The 15,693-nt window shown below is 39.6% G+C and overlaps 1 protein-coding gene across 1 annotated transcript in view; it reads right to left on the bottom strand.

Moving 5' to 3' along the window:
* The window catches only part of LOC150088116 (ubinuclein-1-like), a 195,229-nt gene extending 192,895 nt beyond the window's left edge, over window positions 1–2,334 (bottom strand). The window contains exon 1 of the mRNA XM_090370027.1: window positions 2,170–2,334. Within this exon, the coding sequence (XP_090226153.1) occupies window positions 2,170–2,334 (165 nt within the window). The remainder of the gene's footprint in view (window positions 1–2,169) is intronic.
* Between the last annotated feature and the right edge of the window lie 13,359 nt (window positions 2,335–15,693).

Raw genomic sequence — 15,693 nt, 5'->3', positions numbered from 1 at the left:
AGTTCATACAATGTTTCTTAATCAAGTAAGGTTTGTTCTCAGACGAATGTGCAATTTATTAGTGCATGTAATAACAGAAATTTTATTTACAGAATAAATCTAAAACACATCATTATGAAGGGTTAAAACATAAATCCATTATAATGTGGGTAGCGATATTCATGAATTTTATTATTTTTTTTTTTATGGCTTAAAAAACAGGGAATGGTTCATTCCACACCTTGAATGACTGTCAACTTGGACATGTTTGGTTTTAGCAGGGTGTGATTCCTATCAACTATGCAATCTCTGTTCAAGAATTGCTAAATGAAGTTTTCTTTAACAGTAGATAGACAGGAACTCTGTAAATTTACTAGCACTGCATAAATGGCCCCCAAGATGACCTTGGATGTTAATTCACAATGAGGATTTTTCAAAGAACATATCTTAAAAAAAAAAAACAAATGTATTTGCTCAACTGCACCTGACAATGCAACATAAAAATTTCCCATAGCATATGGTATGGTACTGAATCATTCTGTGCAGCTCACTCATACTGGCTGTACACTTTATGTATTTTTTTTTATGTTGCTTACATTGCATATGCAATAGTAAATAAAAATAATAAAGAAAAACATTATAGGTCACAAAGCACCTGGAGCATCCTGTAGGTTATGACCCGTGCTGTAGTCAATTTTTCTATCTAACCCATCAATAAATTCTTCCAAGATATAATCAACATTTGTAATTTCATTTAAGGCTATCACCATTACAAAGAATTAAAAGCTGTCTGAAAACTGAATGCAATTAATACTCTGCCCACAAAAAAAAAAAAAAAAAAGCTGAAAAATAAATAAGTTAAAAATATATGGATTCTTAAAAACTTCAGCTCATGAAAGATTACTAATCAAAAGCGAACCAATCTATTAATATATTAACGTGTATATATTATAACAGTACAGCCTACCCTTAACAATAAAAAGCCTTATTTTATAACTAATTCTTAATAAGTAAAATGGCAATTATAAACATTAGAGTTTTTAAATAACCATAAAGCGATTACTGAAAAATCGGCTTATCTACGTTAACGCTACAAGATAATCTATAATTCGCTGCATCCACACATAATTGACGCATCGATCAGTGATTTATTCATTTAATTGCTCTGCAAAACATCACATTTTTCCGTTAATTGCGCGCACGCACAGGGACAATTCTCTATGAACAGAAATATAAACTGAAAAAGAGACGTCAATATATATTGAAAAACTAACAGTAACCATCAGCCAAAAAAAAAAAAAAAAAATTGTAAATTCCGTATAAATAAAATAAAGGCGTTCACTATCATATTATATTAACATATATTTATGAACCATTTAAATGGTACTGGAATCAAAACTACAGTTCTTTCAACTTTCCTTCTGAGTACCGTATACGAAGCAATTTTCTGAATATCCATTATTTTGAAACTTCACGAATACAGTTCCCCCCATTTATTAGCTTGTAAAAAACGGTATATTAATTTACAAAGAAAACAAACAAAAAAAAAAAGACAAACATTATCGTTATCAATGAGCTGTATTAATAACATAAAGAAATGCATAGCACGGGGAGGGAGGAATGGGAGGTATGATAGTGTGGTGATTTAAGGCTTTTGTTGTCAACTGAACAGTGTTTAAATCAACAATTGAAATAAGCGGCATTAAAATTACATTCTCATCATATTTTGTGCCTAACCCGAATGCATACAACAGAAGAGATATGTAAAGCATCTTTCATCATTTATTCAATAAAGCTGATCTTTGTGGAGCATGACAGTCGGGTCATTTATAGATCACAATATGGCGTCAAGTACGTAGCTTACTCAAAAGCAAAAATATTAGCTTGGCTACTAGAGTTAAACCACATCCAGCGGTTTATGGAAATACATAACTAAATTAGCAAACAGAATAAAAGCATTAAAGCTAAGAAACATTGCTTAAGCTAACTGGTATATTCATCACTACACTGAACTTGACGATGAAGGAAAAACCCCATTGCACTTTCCAAGTACATATAAAACTAGAGTGGGACACCTTGAATAAGATAACGAGAGAAGCCAGGCTCGTACTAGACAGAGCTTAGCTCTACCTCGAGAGAGAGAGAGAGAGAGAGAGATACAGCAGAACGCTAGCGAATCCATTCTCTTACCCGAACGCCTTTCAGAAGCTCGCCGTAGGAGAATTCCGGACACGATCGGTCGGAACTTTCTTCCAGTGACAGGTAAAAGCGATATGTTGGTTGTGCTCCTTTAGTCCTTTTTTCACGAATCAGTTGTCGGGATGAGACATTTTGAATTTTCCTACTTTCTGCCATCAGTCTGAGTAAACACACGACTACGTAAAGGGAAATTTTTCCCAAAATCTCTTTACATGAATTTAAACATTGCCCGCTTCCTCCGCCATATTTACACAATACCGGCAGAAGGCGCATGCGTATATAGAACAAAATGTAGAATTATGGGATAGATGATGTATAATCGCGCGCTAAACAACACCACGTGGATGATGAATGTTTTGATATCTTTTAAAAGCAATGTTACGTACACGTGTTAACGTGGTTCTTAAGAGAAAATGGAAAAACTTTTTAACGTAACTTTACTTTCTTATATTTTTTTTACAAAACATTAGTAATTACTAGCAGAGAAAAGTACGGAAGCCAACTGCTTTCTTATTGGAACAGTTTTTTTCGTAACAGTTTTTAACATTACTAATATTTATATTTTTTTCTGCATAATTGTTTTTAGCTCCTTCTGAAAACTTAATACAGAAATTTTTCGTAGTTGTAATAATTTAAAACAACAAAATAGCTAAAGTGATAAATAAAATGATTATTTTCGATTCTTCAGGATGATATGCAATACTTTTAAGTTTATGCGTAGGGCCAATAAAATCAAAACATGAATAAAATTTGTTCACCGGATTGGGCACTCAGAAGAATTCACAAAACAGAGAGAATACAAGAACACCACCGCATTTCATAGTCGCTCCGTATTGAACCGAATTCAACTTGAACGTGTATCGCGTTTGACCACTCGGCTACGGTGATCTTCTTTTTCATTTTCTGCTGATCTCAAACTCTCAGATCAGCATACTTTCAGAATAAATACCTAAATCTATACTGCTACTACTATTTTAATTTATTATTATTTTTAAGTGATTTTAACTTAGGTCTGTATACATTATGAAGAAGTACCAAAGCTACTGAGAGTTGATAGGTCCCTATGCCAAAGCACGTGAAACTGACCAGAGATTATTATTATTATTATTATTATTATTATTATTATTATTATTTCTATTATTATTTCTCCCTGATTGAGGGTTCCACCTCGTGACGGGTACTGCTCAGTAGCGTATCTAGGAGGGATGCAGCGGGATCATTTGCTCCCCCTGCAACATTTTTGCTTTAAATGGTGCCCATGGAAGGGTGCATAATTTCTTGACAGGGAAATAGACTATATTACAAACAGACAGTAAAAGCGCCTATTTTGTCCCCTTTGCTTCCTCTCAAGGAAAAACCTGGATACTACACTGGTACCAGGTTATTATTATTATTATTCATATGGTGCAAGGAAGCCTGGAGCTTTTACTGCACCAGCCAAAAAAAAAAAAAAAAAATTCTGAGTTACCCTGAGAGAGAGAGAGAGTTAGAAGTAGAAGGGAATCACCAATAAAGGGAAGAATGATGATATCCAGCTTAGGACCCTGGGTGTGCCAAGTTCATACTCACCAGATGTGAGCTCCTGGGGTTAATATATGTAATTATACGTGCATTTTTGTTTTCACAGATTTTGATTTTTTTTTTTTTTTTTATTTGGTAGTTGTTGGCGTATCGGCTTCTGTGGCCATATTCCCCCCCCCCCCAAGGTTTTTGCAGTACTTTGATCCAAACCCCAGGCGGGAATCGAACCCGCGACCTTTGGGTTGCCGGGCAGGTACTTTACCCACTCGGCTAGCCCGGTCGGCTGTTTTCACAGAAGAATACGTGGAAGCCTCACTCGGATAGCGAAGCCTTAAGCCATTGTTTATGCTTAAATTCGGCCCTGTTCAAGAGCTACCATTTTAGAAAAGAGTATATTTCTTTTTCAAGTAATATATCCGATGATTCAGTACTTTTCATGTTTTGAAGAGTGATCTGAACAGTCCGAGATGTTGCTTGGAATAAAATGTATTTATTTCCGAAATGGTAGTGCATGAAAAGTATTGCACATCATAACCCCAAAGAATCGAAATTGATCATTTTCGTTTATTACTTTAGTCAATTTTGTCGTTTTAAATTCTTTCTTTTCAACCCCTCTTCCCCGTGGGACAGCTATGATACTGCTAAGTCCGTTATTGCAGCGAGAACAGTTGATTTGTTGCGGTTACTAAAGAGCACGGGCAAGAGTCGAATATCTGGTGGGGAGGGGGAGAAAATTTATACTTTGTCTCTGCTTTTGATTAGGGATTTTTGGGAGGGGAGGATGGTTAATATCTGAAATAAAAAGAATACTTATCGGTTTATATTTTCCTTTTAAATCCAGTGTTATATTTAAATCGCTGAATATAATTTAAATAAACTCTATTTTATTTTATTACTTTTGTTATTTTTTTCTGAGGCAGCCAAAGACCGAGGCGTTGCATCATTTAGCCATACTAATACTGTTTCAAAAACAATTGTTTCCAAAATGTGGTGTTATAAGGATTTATTTTGGAGTTTATTTTTATGATTCCCATACAAAGTCACTTCAAAAGTTCTGGCCGTAAAAATGCAAATGACTGAATGAATACTCAACTTTACAGTCCCTACGATTAGCCTGTATAGCAATATTGACATAACGGACTCGAGCCTAAATTAAGACTATGCGATTTTATCATTAGGAGAGAAGGCGCGCACCATGAGCCTCGATTAGAGGCAGAGTGGAGGGGGAGAGTTTAGATGAAGTAGCAAAATAAGGAAAATATGTTTAAGCATGAAAAATAAGACAAGGCAGCAGTCACAAGAGCAGTTAACTAAACATGGAAAAGGAGAGAACAACCATTATTTCATTTTGCCAGATTATTTAAAATGAAATAATTGTTGTTCCCATCATTTCCATGTTTAGTTAATTTTTCTCGTGCCTGCTGTTTATTTTCCCAGAATTATGCTCTCGTGGCTAGCAAAGGTGGTAGAATCGCCGTCCTCCCCACACCGAGTGGAAAAGACCTGAATTCGAGTTCGGTCGATTATGGGAGGAATTTTTGTGGGCATTTTTCACAACGTGGCTGAGTTAGTCGGTCTCAGGCGCGGATAGCATAGTTGTTCACCCGGTAACTCCGGTTTTTCGTCCAGTAAACAGAAAATCGACCACAGAAAACACGCAATTTACAGACAATATACACGGAGCAGTATGACCTGATGCTCCTAAAACCCAACAACAACCCAGAATTATAGTACATGTGCACTAGCGTGGAAAGTCTTTGGAAAGTACCCGCCACTTTGCACCTGTAAGGTTCTCGCTGTTTGTTGTAGGGCTTTAGGTGCATGAGCAACTTAGGCCATTGCACCTTAATATACGAAAAACCTGAGTTACTGGGAAGGAAAATCCACGCTATCCTCGCCTGAGTCCAACTAATTCAGCCGAATTGGGAAAAAGGCCAATAAAAATTCCTCACGTCATCGGCAGGATTCGAACTAAGGTATTTTTCATCCAGTGTGGGGAGGACGGCGATTCTACTAACTGTGCTACCCAAGAGGGCGGGGATTCTCCTGCTTAAACTTTGAAGTCAGCTTATCAACTCCTCTGGCCCGTTGTGGCATCGCGGTAGTACAGTGATTATAATCACCAACATTCCCACACTGGGTGGAAAAAGCCCAGGTTCGAATCCCATCAGTGAGTTAATGGCGCGAGGAACTCTAATGGGATTTTTTCGTCTGTCTCAGGGATGGACAGCAAAGGTTCCCCCACCGGGAGATTCGGTTTTTCGTCCAGTTATCTCTCGGACGGCCCTAATATGACAAGGGTTTTTTTTTTTTTTTTTTGACCCATTGTTGCCGTCCCAGAATATAAACAGCAAATTTATTATATAAATGTGCAGAAATTCATTCATCATGTTTGAATAACCAGCAGTCTAGAGAGTCTCCAGTACAAATCCTGCAACGTTACTGCAGTTTTAACTAATAAAACTTTAACATGAAATTAATGCATGTACTTAAACAAAAACGGCGAAATCGTTCAGTCTTTTAGAGTTTTTTTTTTTTTTTTTTGATTTGGTAGTTGTTGGCGCATCGGCTTCTGTGGCCATATTGCACCCCCCAAGGTTTTTGCAGTACTTTGATCCAAGCCCGAGGCGGGAATCGAACCCGCGACCTTGGGGTTGCCGGGCAGGTACTTTACCCACGTCTCTTAGAGTGAACACAAGCTTTCAATTGAGTCTTGTTTACAATTTATATATTTTATTTTATTTTATTTATTTATTTATTTTACTTTATTTTTATAAGATATATAAGATAAACCCATATTTCAGGAGACAAGTTTTGAAAAAAAAATATATATATTTCATTGCATATGTTTAAAAACTGATTCACAAACGCTTGCAAAACAAAATGCCATTATAGAATGAAGTCAGAACGCAAAAAAAAAAAAAAAAAAATTGTCGTCCTACTTCACACTCTTTATTACTAATACACTGGTGTTCCAAATTTAAGGACCAGTCAGGAGTGGCCTGGATATGGGAAAAGCATACCAAAGGAAAAGCATACCTCGTGAGGTACAGAAATGATACAGAAACGGAAACAACACCGACATAACAACGAAAACAACACCGACACAACAACGAAAACAACACCGACACAACGACGAAAACAAAACGGTACAGAGAGACTTTATTCAAAAATGGCAACATAGCACTGGCTGCCATGATGCATATGCATCACTGCCAAAGATGGAACAAAGGGAAGAGGTGGTCCTCAGTAGGAGATATGGCCGCCCCTAATGTCAATGCAGGCTTTGCACCGCCTGTCCATACTTAGAACAATGTTGTTGATAAGTTCTTGCGGTAACATCGTCCATTCCTCTGTCAGCACCATCTTCAGCTCGTGAACATTTTCTGGTGGGTGTGGGTGTGCCGTTAGGCGGCTCCCCAGAGCATCCCATATATGTTCGATGGGATTTAGATCAATGAAACGGGCAGGCCAATCCATACGAACAATGTCCTCACTTTCCAAAAGCATAGCAACAGCTGCAGTGCGATGGGGGTGTGGTGTTATCATCCATAAACACGAACTTGGGGCCAATGGCACCTCGGAACAGACGCACACGGAGAAGGATTACCTCAGTACAGTAGCGTGCACGGTTACAGTACCGCCTTCCAGTATCTAGAGTTGTGTACGTCCATCCAAGATAACGCCTCCCCAGACGAGAACACCTCGACCGCCATATCGATCCCTTTCAGTGATGTTTGCGGGGTGATACCGTGTGCCAACCTCTCGCCAGATCAGCTGACATCCAGAATCGTTGCTGAGACTGAATCTACTCTCATCATTAAAGAGTACCTAAAGTAAAGATTTTGTGGTTGTTACCTTTAGAAATAGTGTTGGTCCTTGAGTTTTGAACACCAGTGTATTGTGGTCTGAACCTTTGCATTCTTCAAAGACTCTGACATTCTTACTACTATCAAAGATACTGCTGATCTCAAATTTCATGAAACACGGCAAATGTGCTTCAAAATCTCACATAAAATTTACACCCATTTACGCACTTATGAAATTTCGGTCGTTTAACTCGTTCTCGTGGGTAGCACAGTTGGTGGGATCGCTGTCCTGCCCACACCGGGTGGAAAAGACCTGAGTTCCAGTTCCATCAATGACGGGAGGAATATTTATGAGTTTTTTTTTCACAACGTGGCTGAGTCAGTCGGTCTCAAGCAAGTGTAACATCGTTTTTCGCCCAATAAACAGAAAATCGACCTCAGAATACACGCAATTTACAAACAGTACTATGGCGCCTCCGTAGTCAGGTGGGCAGGAGCAGCAGTTCATAGCATACGCTTCTTGGTTAGACCGGGATTCGAGCCCGTGACCACCAAATATGGAAGATTCGGAAACGTCAGGGAATGACCACCGCATATTCCCAGAGCAATGTGGCCTTAGTTGCTAATGCTCCTAAAAACCAAATAACAAACAACAAACATAACAGACAGTACATGCGGAGCAATATGGCTTTAGTTGCTGATGCTCCTAAAACCAACAGCAACGACAACCTTCCAGTTGTGTCTACAACTCACACATGAATACTTTAAAGCAATGCTGAGCAACCTTCTTTGTAAGAGGCCCAATTCAGGAGGGACAAGTGTTCGCAGTCCGCATTATAAATAATATATACTAGGTGAGTCAGAATTATGTATAAACACGTTAACAACGCACAATCTGTGAATATAATAATAAATATTTTAAGCGCTGAATTACCTGTTTGGCTAATATTTAAAAAAAAAAAACTCATTTATGATGTTCAAAATGTTCTCCTCCAGCACATGCTGTTCCATATATGAGCATTGAAAAACGACATATTTTTTCTAAATGCAACATGGCACAAGTCATTTAAAATTCTTCTTGTTTCTTGCTGTATTGCCCTTCACATATCCTCCAGTGTTTTGGTGTTTGAGCGTACACCTTGTCTTTCAGCTGCGACTAATGCCCAGAGCCCCTGTGGGTATTCAAAAAGTACTCCCTCTACGACCATTATTCAAGAAATTCCCTGTCCAGATAGCCACGGACATCAGTATGAAAATGTGGACATACGCCATCATATTCAAAAAAACACCATAGTATTTGAAAACACTTCTAATATTGGGTACTGCATGATTCCTTGATATGCAGAGACACAGAGTGGGCCAGTAAATCAAAATGTCTCATTATGAGAGATTTTAACTTTCCAGATGTTGACTGGGATTTGTGGGGTGGTCATTCACACACTAGCAAGACTTTTGTGGATTTCTTGAATGACCGTTTTCTACAGTAGCATGTTAGAGAGGAAAGAAGAGGAAGCAATACTCTTGATCTGGTTATCAACAATGAATTTTCCTGCGTTAAGAATTTGCAGGTAAAAGACCCATTGGGTGGCAGCGATCACAGTGTACTAATGTGGAATTTAATTAAAGACATAACTAGTGTCAAGGTTAAGGTGAAATGCTTTTGCTTCCTTAAGAGTAATTGCAGTGGTCTCAGACAGTTTTTAAATTCACAACGTGGATTTTTCACAACGTGGCTGAGTTAGTCGGTCTCAGGAGAGGATAGCATGGTTTTTCTCTCCAAGAAACTGGGGTTTTTCGTCCAGAAAACAGAAAATCGGCCTCAGAACACGTGCAGTTTATAAACAATATATACGGCGCAATATGGCTTTATGTATAAAGTGTGAAGTGTGTTTGGGATCAAACGACACCAGGGGTTTCCCCATCTCTGCGTAGTATACGTTGTGAGTGTGAAACAGAACACTGTCAATACCAGAGGTTTAAAAGTGTAAGGATTTTGTACATGCATAGTGTCGTGTACCGTTGTTCATCTGGTCATTTAGCCGTTGGACTACTATGGGTCCCACCGTTGCCCATACTTGGCCCCTTGGAGGCAGACCACGTACACCAGTATTTTAAATGGTACTCTGGCAGACCCTGTCACCTAATTTCCTGAGATTTCAGTGGCTAGGGCCTAAAAAAAAGGGAGAATTACGCTAGAATTTTGCTAGACCGAAAGGGTCGTGAGCGATTTGAATTTGGATATTTCTAATTTCCACTATGTGGGACATACGTTTGTGTGAAGGTAGAGTGGGGGAGAGAGAGAGAGAGAGACTGAAGGCTTGGGGGAAAAGTCAGAAATATGAGGACAATAGAGAAGGCATCCCAGGCGTGGCCTGTGGGGCACCCCATGCCCCACGGGGAGGACAAAGAGGGGCGGCGGCGAGGGGAGGAGACGTTGATGCCGTCTCCCCCCCACCACCACCAGGGAACAGGAGTAAAACTGAGCCAGGCAAGGGCACCCGACTCAGATTGCCAAGAGGCATATGGCGATCTGTAGAAGTAAGCATGCGACGGTGTCCCATCCAGGATTTTAGAACAGTAGTTCTTTGGTTGATGTCCCGTCCATGATTGATGCCCCATCCAGGGTTGATGTGAAGCCTTTCATGGGATGGTATCCCATCCAGGATTGAAAGTCTTCTCTGAGATTGGTATGTCTTCCTTTGTGGGATGGTGTCCATCCAGGATTAGTGGATAGTCATTCATGGGATGATGTCTCCTCCAGGATTTATGTACGTGCATGGGGTAGACTCCTGCCCATGGTGTAAGTCTGTGGAGATGTTTCTGTTGAGGTGTGAGATCGGGGACGATTTGTAGGCAGGGAGAGGCTTGCTGCTCGCTGGTGGTTTGCCAGAGTCCAGTGGTTCAGTCAGTGATGCAGGATGCACAATTAATTGGTTATTATTGCAGTTGTGGCTGTGGGTATGTCCGTCTTCTTGTGAAGAGGTCCTCGGCAAACTGGGTAAATGCTTTGTAGATGTCCTCTTCGATTAGGACGAGATGTTCCTGGTCTTGCAGTGATAGGTGGATATGCGTAATAAGTCGGCCTTACGTATAGCAAACAACAGCCTGTTTGCTATACATACAAAAAAAAAAAAAAAAACACTAGTCTGAAAGTAAAGTTAAAGGTCATTTTTCCCGCGATTGAGACCGACTTATTTGGCCACGGCGTGAAAAGCCCATAAAAGTTTCTCGCGTCATTAACGAGATTCAAACTTTCATCTTTTTCACATGGTGAAGGAAGGCGGTGTATTATAACCACTGTGCTATTCTTGAGAGCTTTTATATTATTACTGTGATACCGCGAGCACTCTTTATAGAACAGTAATATAAAAGCTATTAATTTCAAATAAAATGTAAAACGATGCTGCATGTACCAATGTGATGATGTAGTTGGATTTCAGGAGCATCAGCAACTATGGCCATATTACTCTGTGTTTATTGTCTCAAAATTGCATGTGTTCTGAGGTGGATTTTCTGTTTGCTGGTAGCAGGACGAAAACCCCGAGGTTCCGGGAGAAAAAACATGCTACCATCATCTGAAACGGACTAACTGAGCCACGTTGTGAAAAAGGCCCATAAAAATTTCTCCCGTCATCGACGGAACTTGAATTCAATTCTTTTCCACCCGGTGTGAGGAGGATTGCGATTCTACCAACTGTGCTACCTATGAGGGCCTGTATGCACCATCCCATGTCACTAATTAAATTCAACAAGGATACGATTACATATACATTTGAAGTACCAGAACTTCTTTCTATTCTAGACTTCAAAACTCCAAAAAATGACGAATCAGAATTAGTTTCTCATTTCTTGGACACAGGATGTTTTCCAGAACTTAAGAAACAGTAATACTTCATAAGCAACTAACCAAATTATTGGAACAGGTGGACCAGTAGTAATGAGAGCAACCAGAAGATCTGCTAATGTACACCCCCTGTTTTACAAAATTTCGGTCCTATATCTTCGTCCATAAAAACTTTATTGTAAAATATTGTACTTTTTTTTTTTTTACGAGAGGGGTTCAAAAAAGATTTGTATTCACCAAGTAGTAGTTCTGATAGAACGGTGGAAAAAAAATACACCATGTATTACACTTTTACAACATAGTCACCAGACAAAAGGACACATTTTTGCTATTTCTCAATACACTTCCCCAGGCAAGTTTTGTAAAAGTCCTCTAACTGTTCTTCAAACCACGACTCGTCAACAGAAATCACCTCATCATCAGCAGTAAAATGTTTTCCAGGAAGAAAGGATTTCAGGGCAGGAAAGAGGAAGAAATCAGAAGGTGCGAGGTAATTTGGAATAAGTAGGATGTGGCAATATTTCAAACCCACATTCGTGGGCGCACCTCACTGCAGCATGCGAGGAATACACAGGACCATTATCAAGGAGCAGGCGCATGCCTTTAGACAGTATTCATCGTCTTTTTTCGTTTATAGTAGCACGTAGATTTATGAAGAGGTTCGAAAAAAACTTGGCTGTCAGAACAGAGCTTGTGAAAGTAATCTGTTGGTATTACACCATGCTGATCCCAAAATACTGCAATATTACCTTGCCAGCACTTAGCTGCGCCTTTGCCTTTTTATTTGTGGGGTGGGAGTTATTTTTTTATTTAATGTATGAAGCGGTACCTGTTAAAACTTTGGCAAAATCGCTGGGGAGGTTGTGATTCTGAAGGCTTCCACTGTTTTGACATTTCTTTCGGGATCATAATGATGGACTGAAGTTTCATCCATGGTGAATAGTCATGAAAAAATTCCTCTTGCTTTTCCTGGCACGTCGACAACATTTCCCGTACATATTGTGCCCTTTCTTTCTTTCAATTCCAGAAATTGGTTTTCTGAAACTCCAGAAAACCAATTTCTGGAGTTCTTTCTTCTGAATTCCAGAAATCTGGGAACCAATCTAACAGACGCTTTACTCATATGCAACGGTTGATGGATGATATTCTACACAGACCCTACACTAATTTGAAGTTCCCATCTAGTTCTTTCACCTCAATTTTTGCAATACTCTCTTCTGTTATAGCAGTTGCTGGGCGTCGGGGGATTTCTTCATCATGCACGTTCTTCCACATTTGAATTGTTTCTACCAATGAGCAATGGGCAAGAACAGTAAACTGGGCAGTCTTTAAAATTTGTGTGGTTGCTACTGAGATTTCAAAGTATCAAACTAAAAAAAATCATCTTTCAATCACGAATACTTCTAGGTGAATAATCTTATTTGACCCACTCTAGCGTATATCATTGAATATTTATTATATAAACAATATTAATATCTGTATATCGGTGATGTTCAAAATAGGTGGTAGATTATGATAGATGACTCTCATCAACCAGTGCAATACCACCACTTTGCTTTTTGGAGGCTTGAAGTGTTGGAACCCATGTTTAGTCTCCAGAGGAAAGCTCTGGCAACCTGCCCCCGTTTCTTCCATCATTCAGAACGATTGATGTCTTTTGAGGTTATGATGGACATCTCAGTCTTCCTGACATTTCTAGGTTACAGCTACGAATGGTGTTCGCAGGCTGGTCGCCAGATAGCCCACCGAACCGTTTCTATTGGTAAGTCTCTAGGTTCTAGAGTCTAGGAGGCTTCTGGATCAGCTATTGTATAATCTCGCTGCCTCTGTTCTATCAGATGGTGATTAGAGGGAGTCAGAGTAGCGTGAATGCAAGGGGTATGGTCGAAGCCACATTATGTCAAAGAGCTGGTTTTGTTTTTGCCAGGTGTATACCATATCCAGAAATTTCATTACATCATACATCACGTCCTCCCCACCTTTTCTTACTACTGAATACATCATAAATATTCAAACTAATAGAACAAACTTATCTACGAAAAGATTTAAACTTCCCGAACACTTTACATTCATTTCATAAATATACGTGATCTCATGTCAAATCGCAATAATGTCCATTTTCACTTACAGTCTGCCAATCCACACGGACTTTTCCTGACTGAAATCCAATTATGGATTAATTTAACCACTGTTCATCTCAGTTGCCCTAATTATACGCGGTATGATTATTTTCGCTTCAAAGGTGGCACTTGTGCATATATCCGTTCTGAAATTCCCTGTCAGAGATTAGTAGATTGGAATAACCCCCTTTCAGCAATCTCCCTTTTAAAATCTCTCTACCACTTTCTGTCAAATTCTGTAGGCTCTATCGACCTCCCTCCGAACTCCACCAATCACTTGGAACTCTTCGACTTTCTCTCACTGAAATTGGTTTCCTCCAGTACAGCTTTCCTAACAGTGAGGTAATTTTCGGTGATGATTTTAATCTTTACAACTCCAGCTAGGTGCTGTTTGTTAGTCAAACATACCCAGCAGTTCGAGAAGCCGAGGCTTTTACAATCACTAACGATCTCGCACAGATTGTTCATTTACCTACCATAATACCGGACAATGCTAACCACACAGCCAACACGCTTGACATTTTTTTTTTTTTTTTTGCACAAACGACTCTTATAGTGAGCAGTGCTCTAGGCACCTCAGATAACAACTCGATGATGGTTTCTTCTCCAATAGAAACTTTATCTCATTGCCACTCTCAACCTCGTGTTGTATGGCATTACAAGAATGGAAAATGGGATAATAAGCGAGATTTATTTTCTTATTTTGCTTGGTCGATTACTGTTTCAAATCTTCTGATGCCAATATTCACTCAGATCGTGTCTGTGAAATTATTTTTGCAGGGGTGGAATCCTTTGTTTCACACTCCACTTTAAAATCTCGTCCTTTATCCAAACCGTGGTTTTCCAATAAATGTACTAAGGCAGTTCAGTATAAGAATGTTGCATATCGCAATTGGCTTGTATCCAAATCTACAGGTTTATTTTCAGCTTACACCAAGGTGCGCAACAATCGAAAACCAGTCATTAATCTGTCAAAACTATATTTCCAATAGGGTAACAGTAGAAAACTTGCTTCTTGTCCAAATGATAGTCAAGCATTACAGTCTGTTTCTAAAGCTATTGATCGCAGCTTTTGCTCATCTCTGTTCTCACCTCTGTCAAAACCGAATGGTTCCATTTCCACCTCAAGTAATGATAAAGCTGACCTGCTAGACTCCTACTTCTCTTCTAACTCGTGTATTAATGGTCTTGGTAAACCACCTCCTACCAATCCCAGTACACGCCATTCATTGTTTCCTATGGTCTTCCATCAAACGCATGTCAGAAGAATTTTGAACAGTCTTAATGTCAAGAAAGCGCCAGGTCCTGATGGCACATCACTTCTTCTCAAAACCTCTGCTCCTGAGCTTTCTCCAGTTCTGTGTTGCATTTTTGCACTTTCTAAATCCGCTGGCGTTGTTTCCTTCTGCTTGGAAATTTGTTTATATTCAACCAGTTCGTATAAAGACAAATCCGGTGACAAATAAAGTGTATAAAGACAATTCGGTGACAAATCCCTTCATCATATTATCGTTCCATTGCACATCACCTTAGCGATCTCAACCATTCAGACGGCTCTTGAGACTCTCCCGGGGGGATGACTACTAATAGCCATGGATGCAAACTGCAGATCTCTACTCTGACACAGTCGCACTCCTGACAGATCTGCCCAAAGAAATGATGCAAATCTAGAAGAATTCTTCCTAGCCACAGGCCTCCAAGTAATAAACCGCCCAGATCAATTTCAAACTTACAGCAGTCACCTTTGGATGAGCACCATAGATGTTAGAGCAGCCACCCCAGATATTGCCAACAAACTAGCCAAATGGACTGTACAAGAAGCCTGGACCACGTGAACGACAGAGCGATATCATTTTCTCTGGTTCGCTCTGTGGAACGGACCCCTCCGATCCCACTAGATGTGATACGATACAATTAATTCAAAAAAAGGCAAACTGGCAACGCTTTCGGACTGAGCTAATAAGAAGATACTGAAGACTCCTAGAAGATACTTCACTCCCTGAAGCACTCCGTTCAGCAGATTGCGTACGGATTATTACCACTGCCATAAGATCTGCATGTGATCTCTCCATCCCACGCAGAAGGCCCTACCGGTATGCAGTTCCCTGGTGGAATCTGCAACTACAGGATCTCAGAAGAAGAGTCCACCATGCAAGAAAAATGTTCCAGTAGGCTCGATCAAGGCTACTTCCCCATGAGATAGATGCCGCTAACAGGCTTA

Source organism: Mastigoproctus giganteus, chromosome 3, assembly GCF_048544385.1.
Source record: "Mastigoproctus giganteus isolate SK-2022 chromosome 3, ASM4854438v1, whole genome shotgun sequence".
NCBI lineage: Eukaryota > Metazoa > Arthropoda > Arachnida > Uropygi > Thelyphonidae > Mastigoproctus > Mastigoproctus giganteus.
This window is presented reverse-complemented; position numbering and strand designations above follow the sequence as displayed.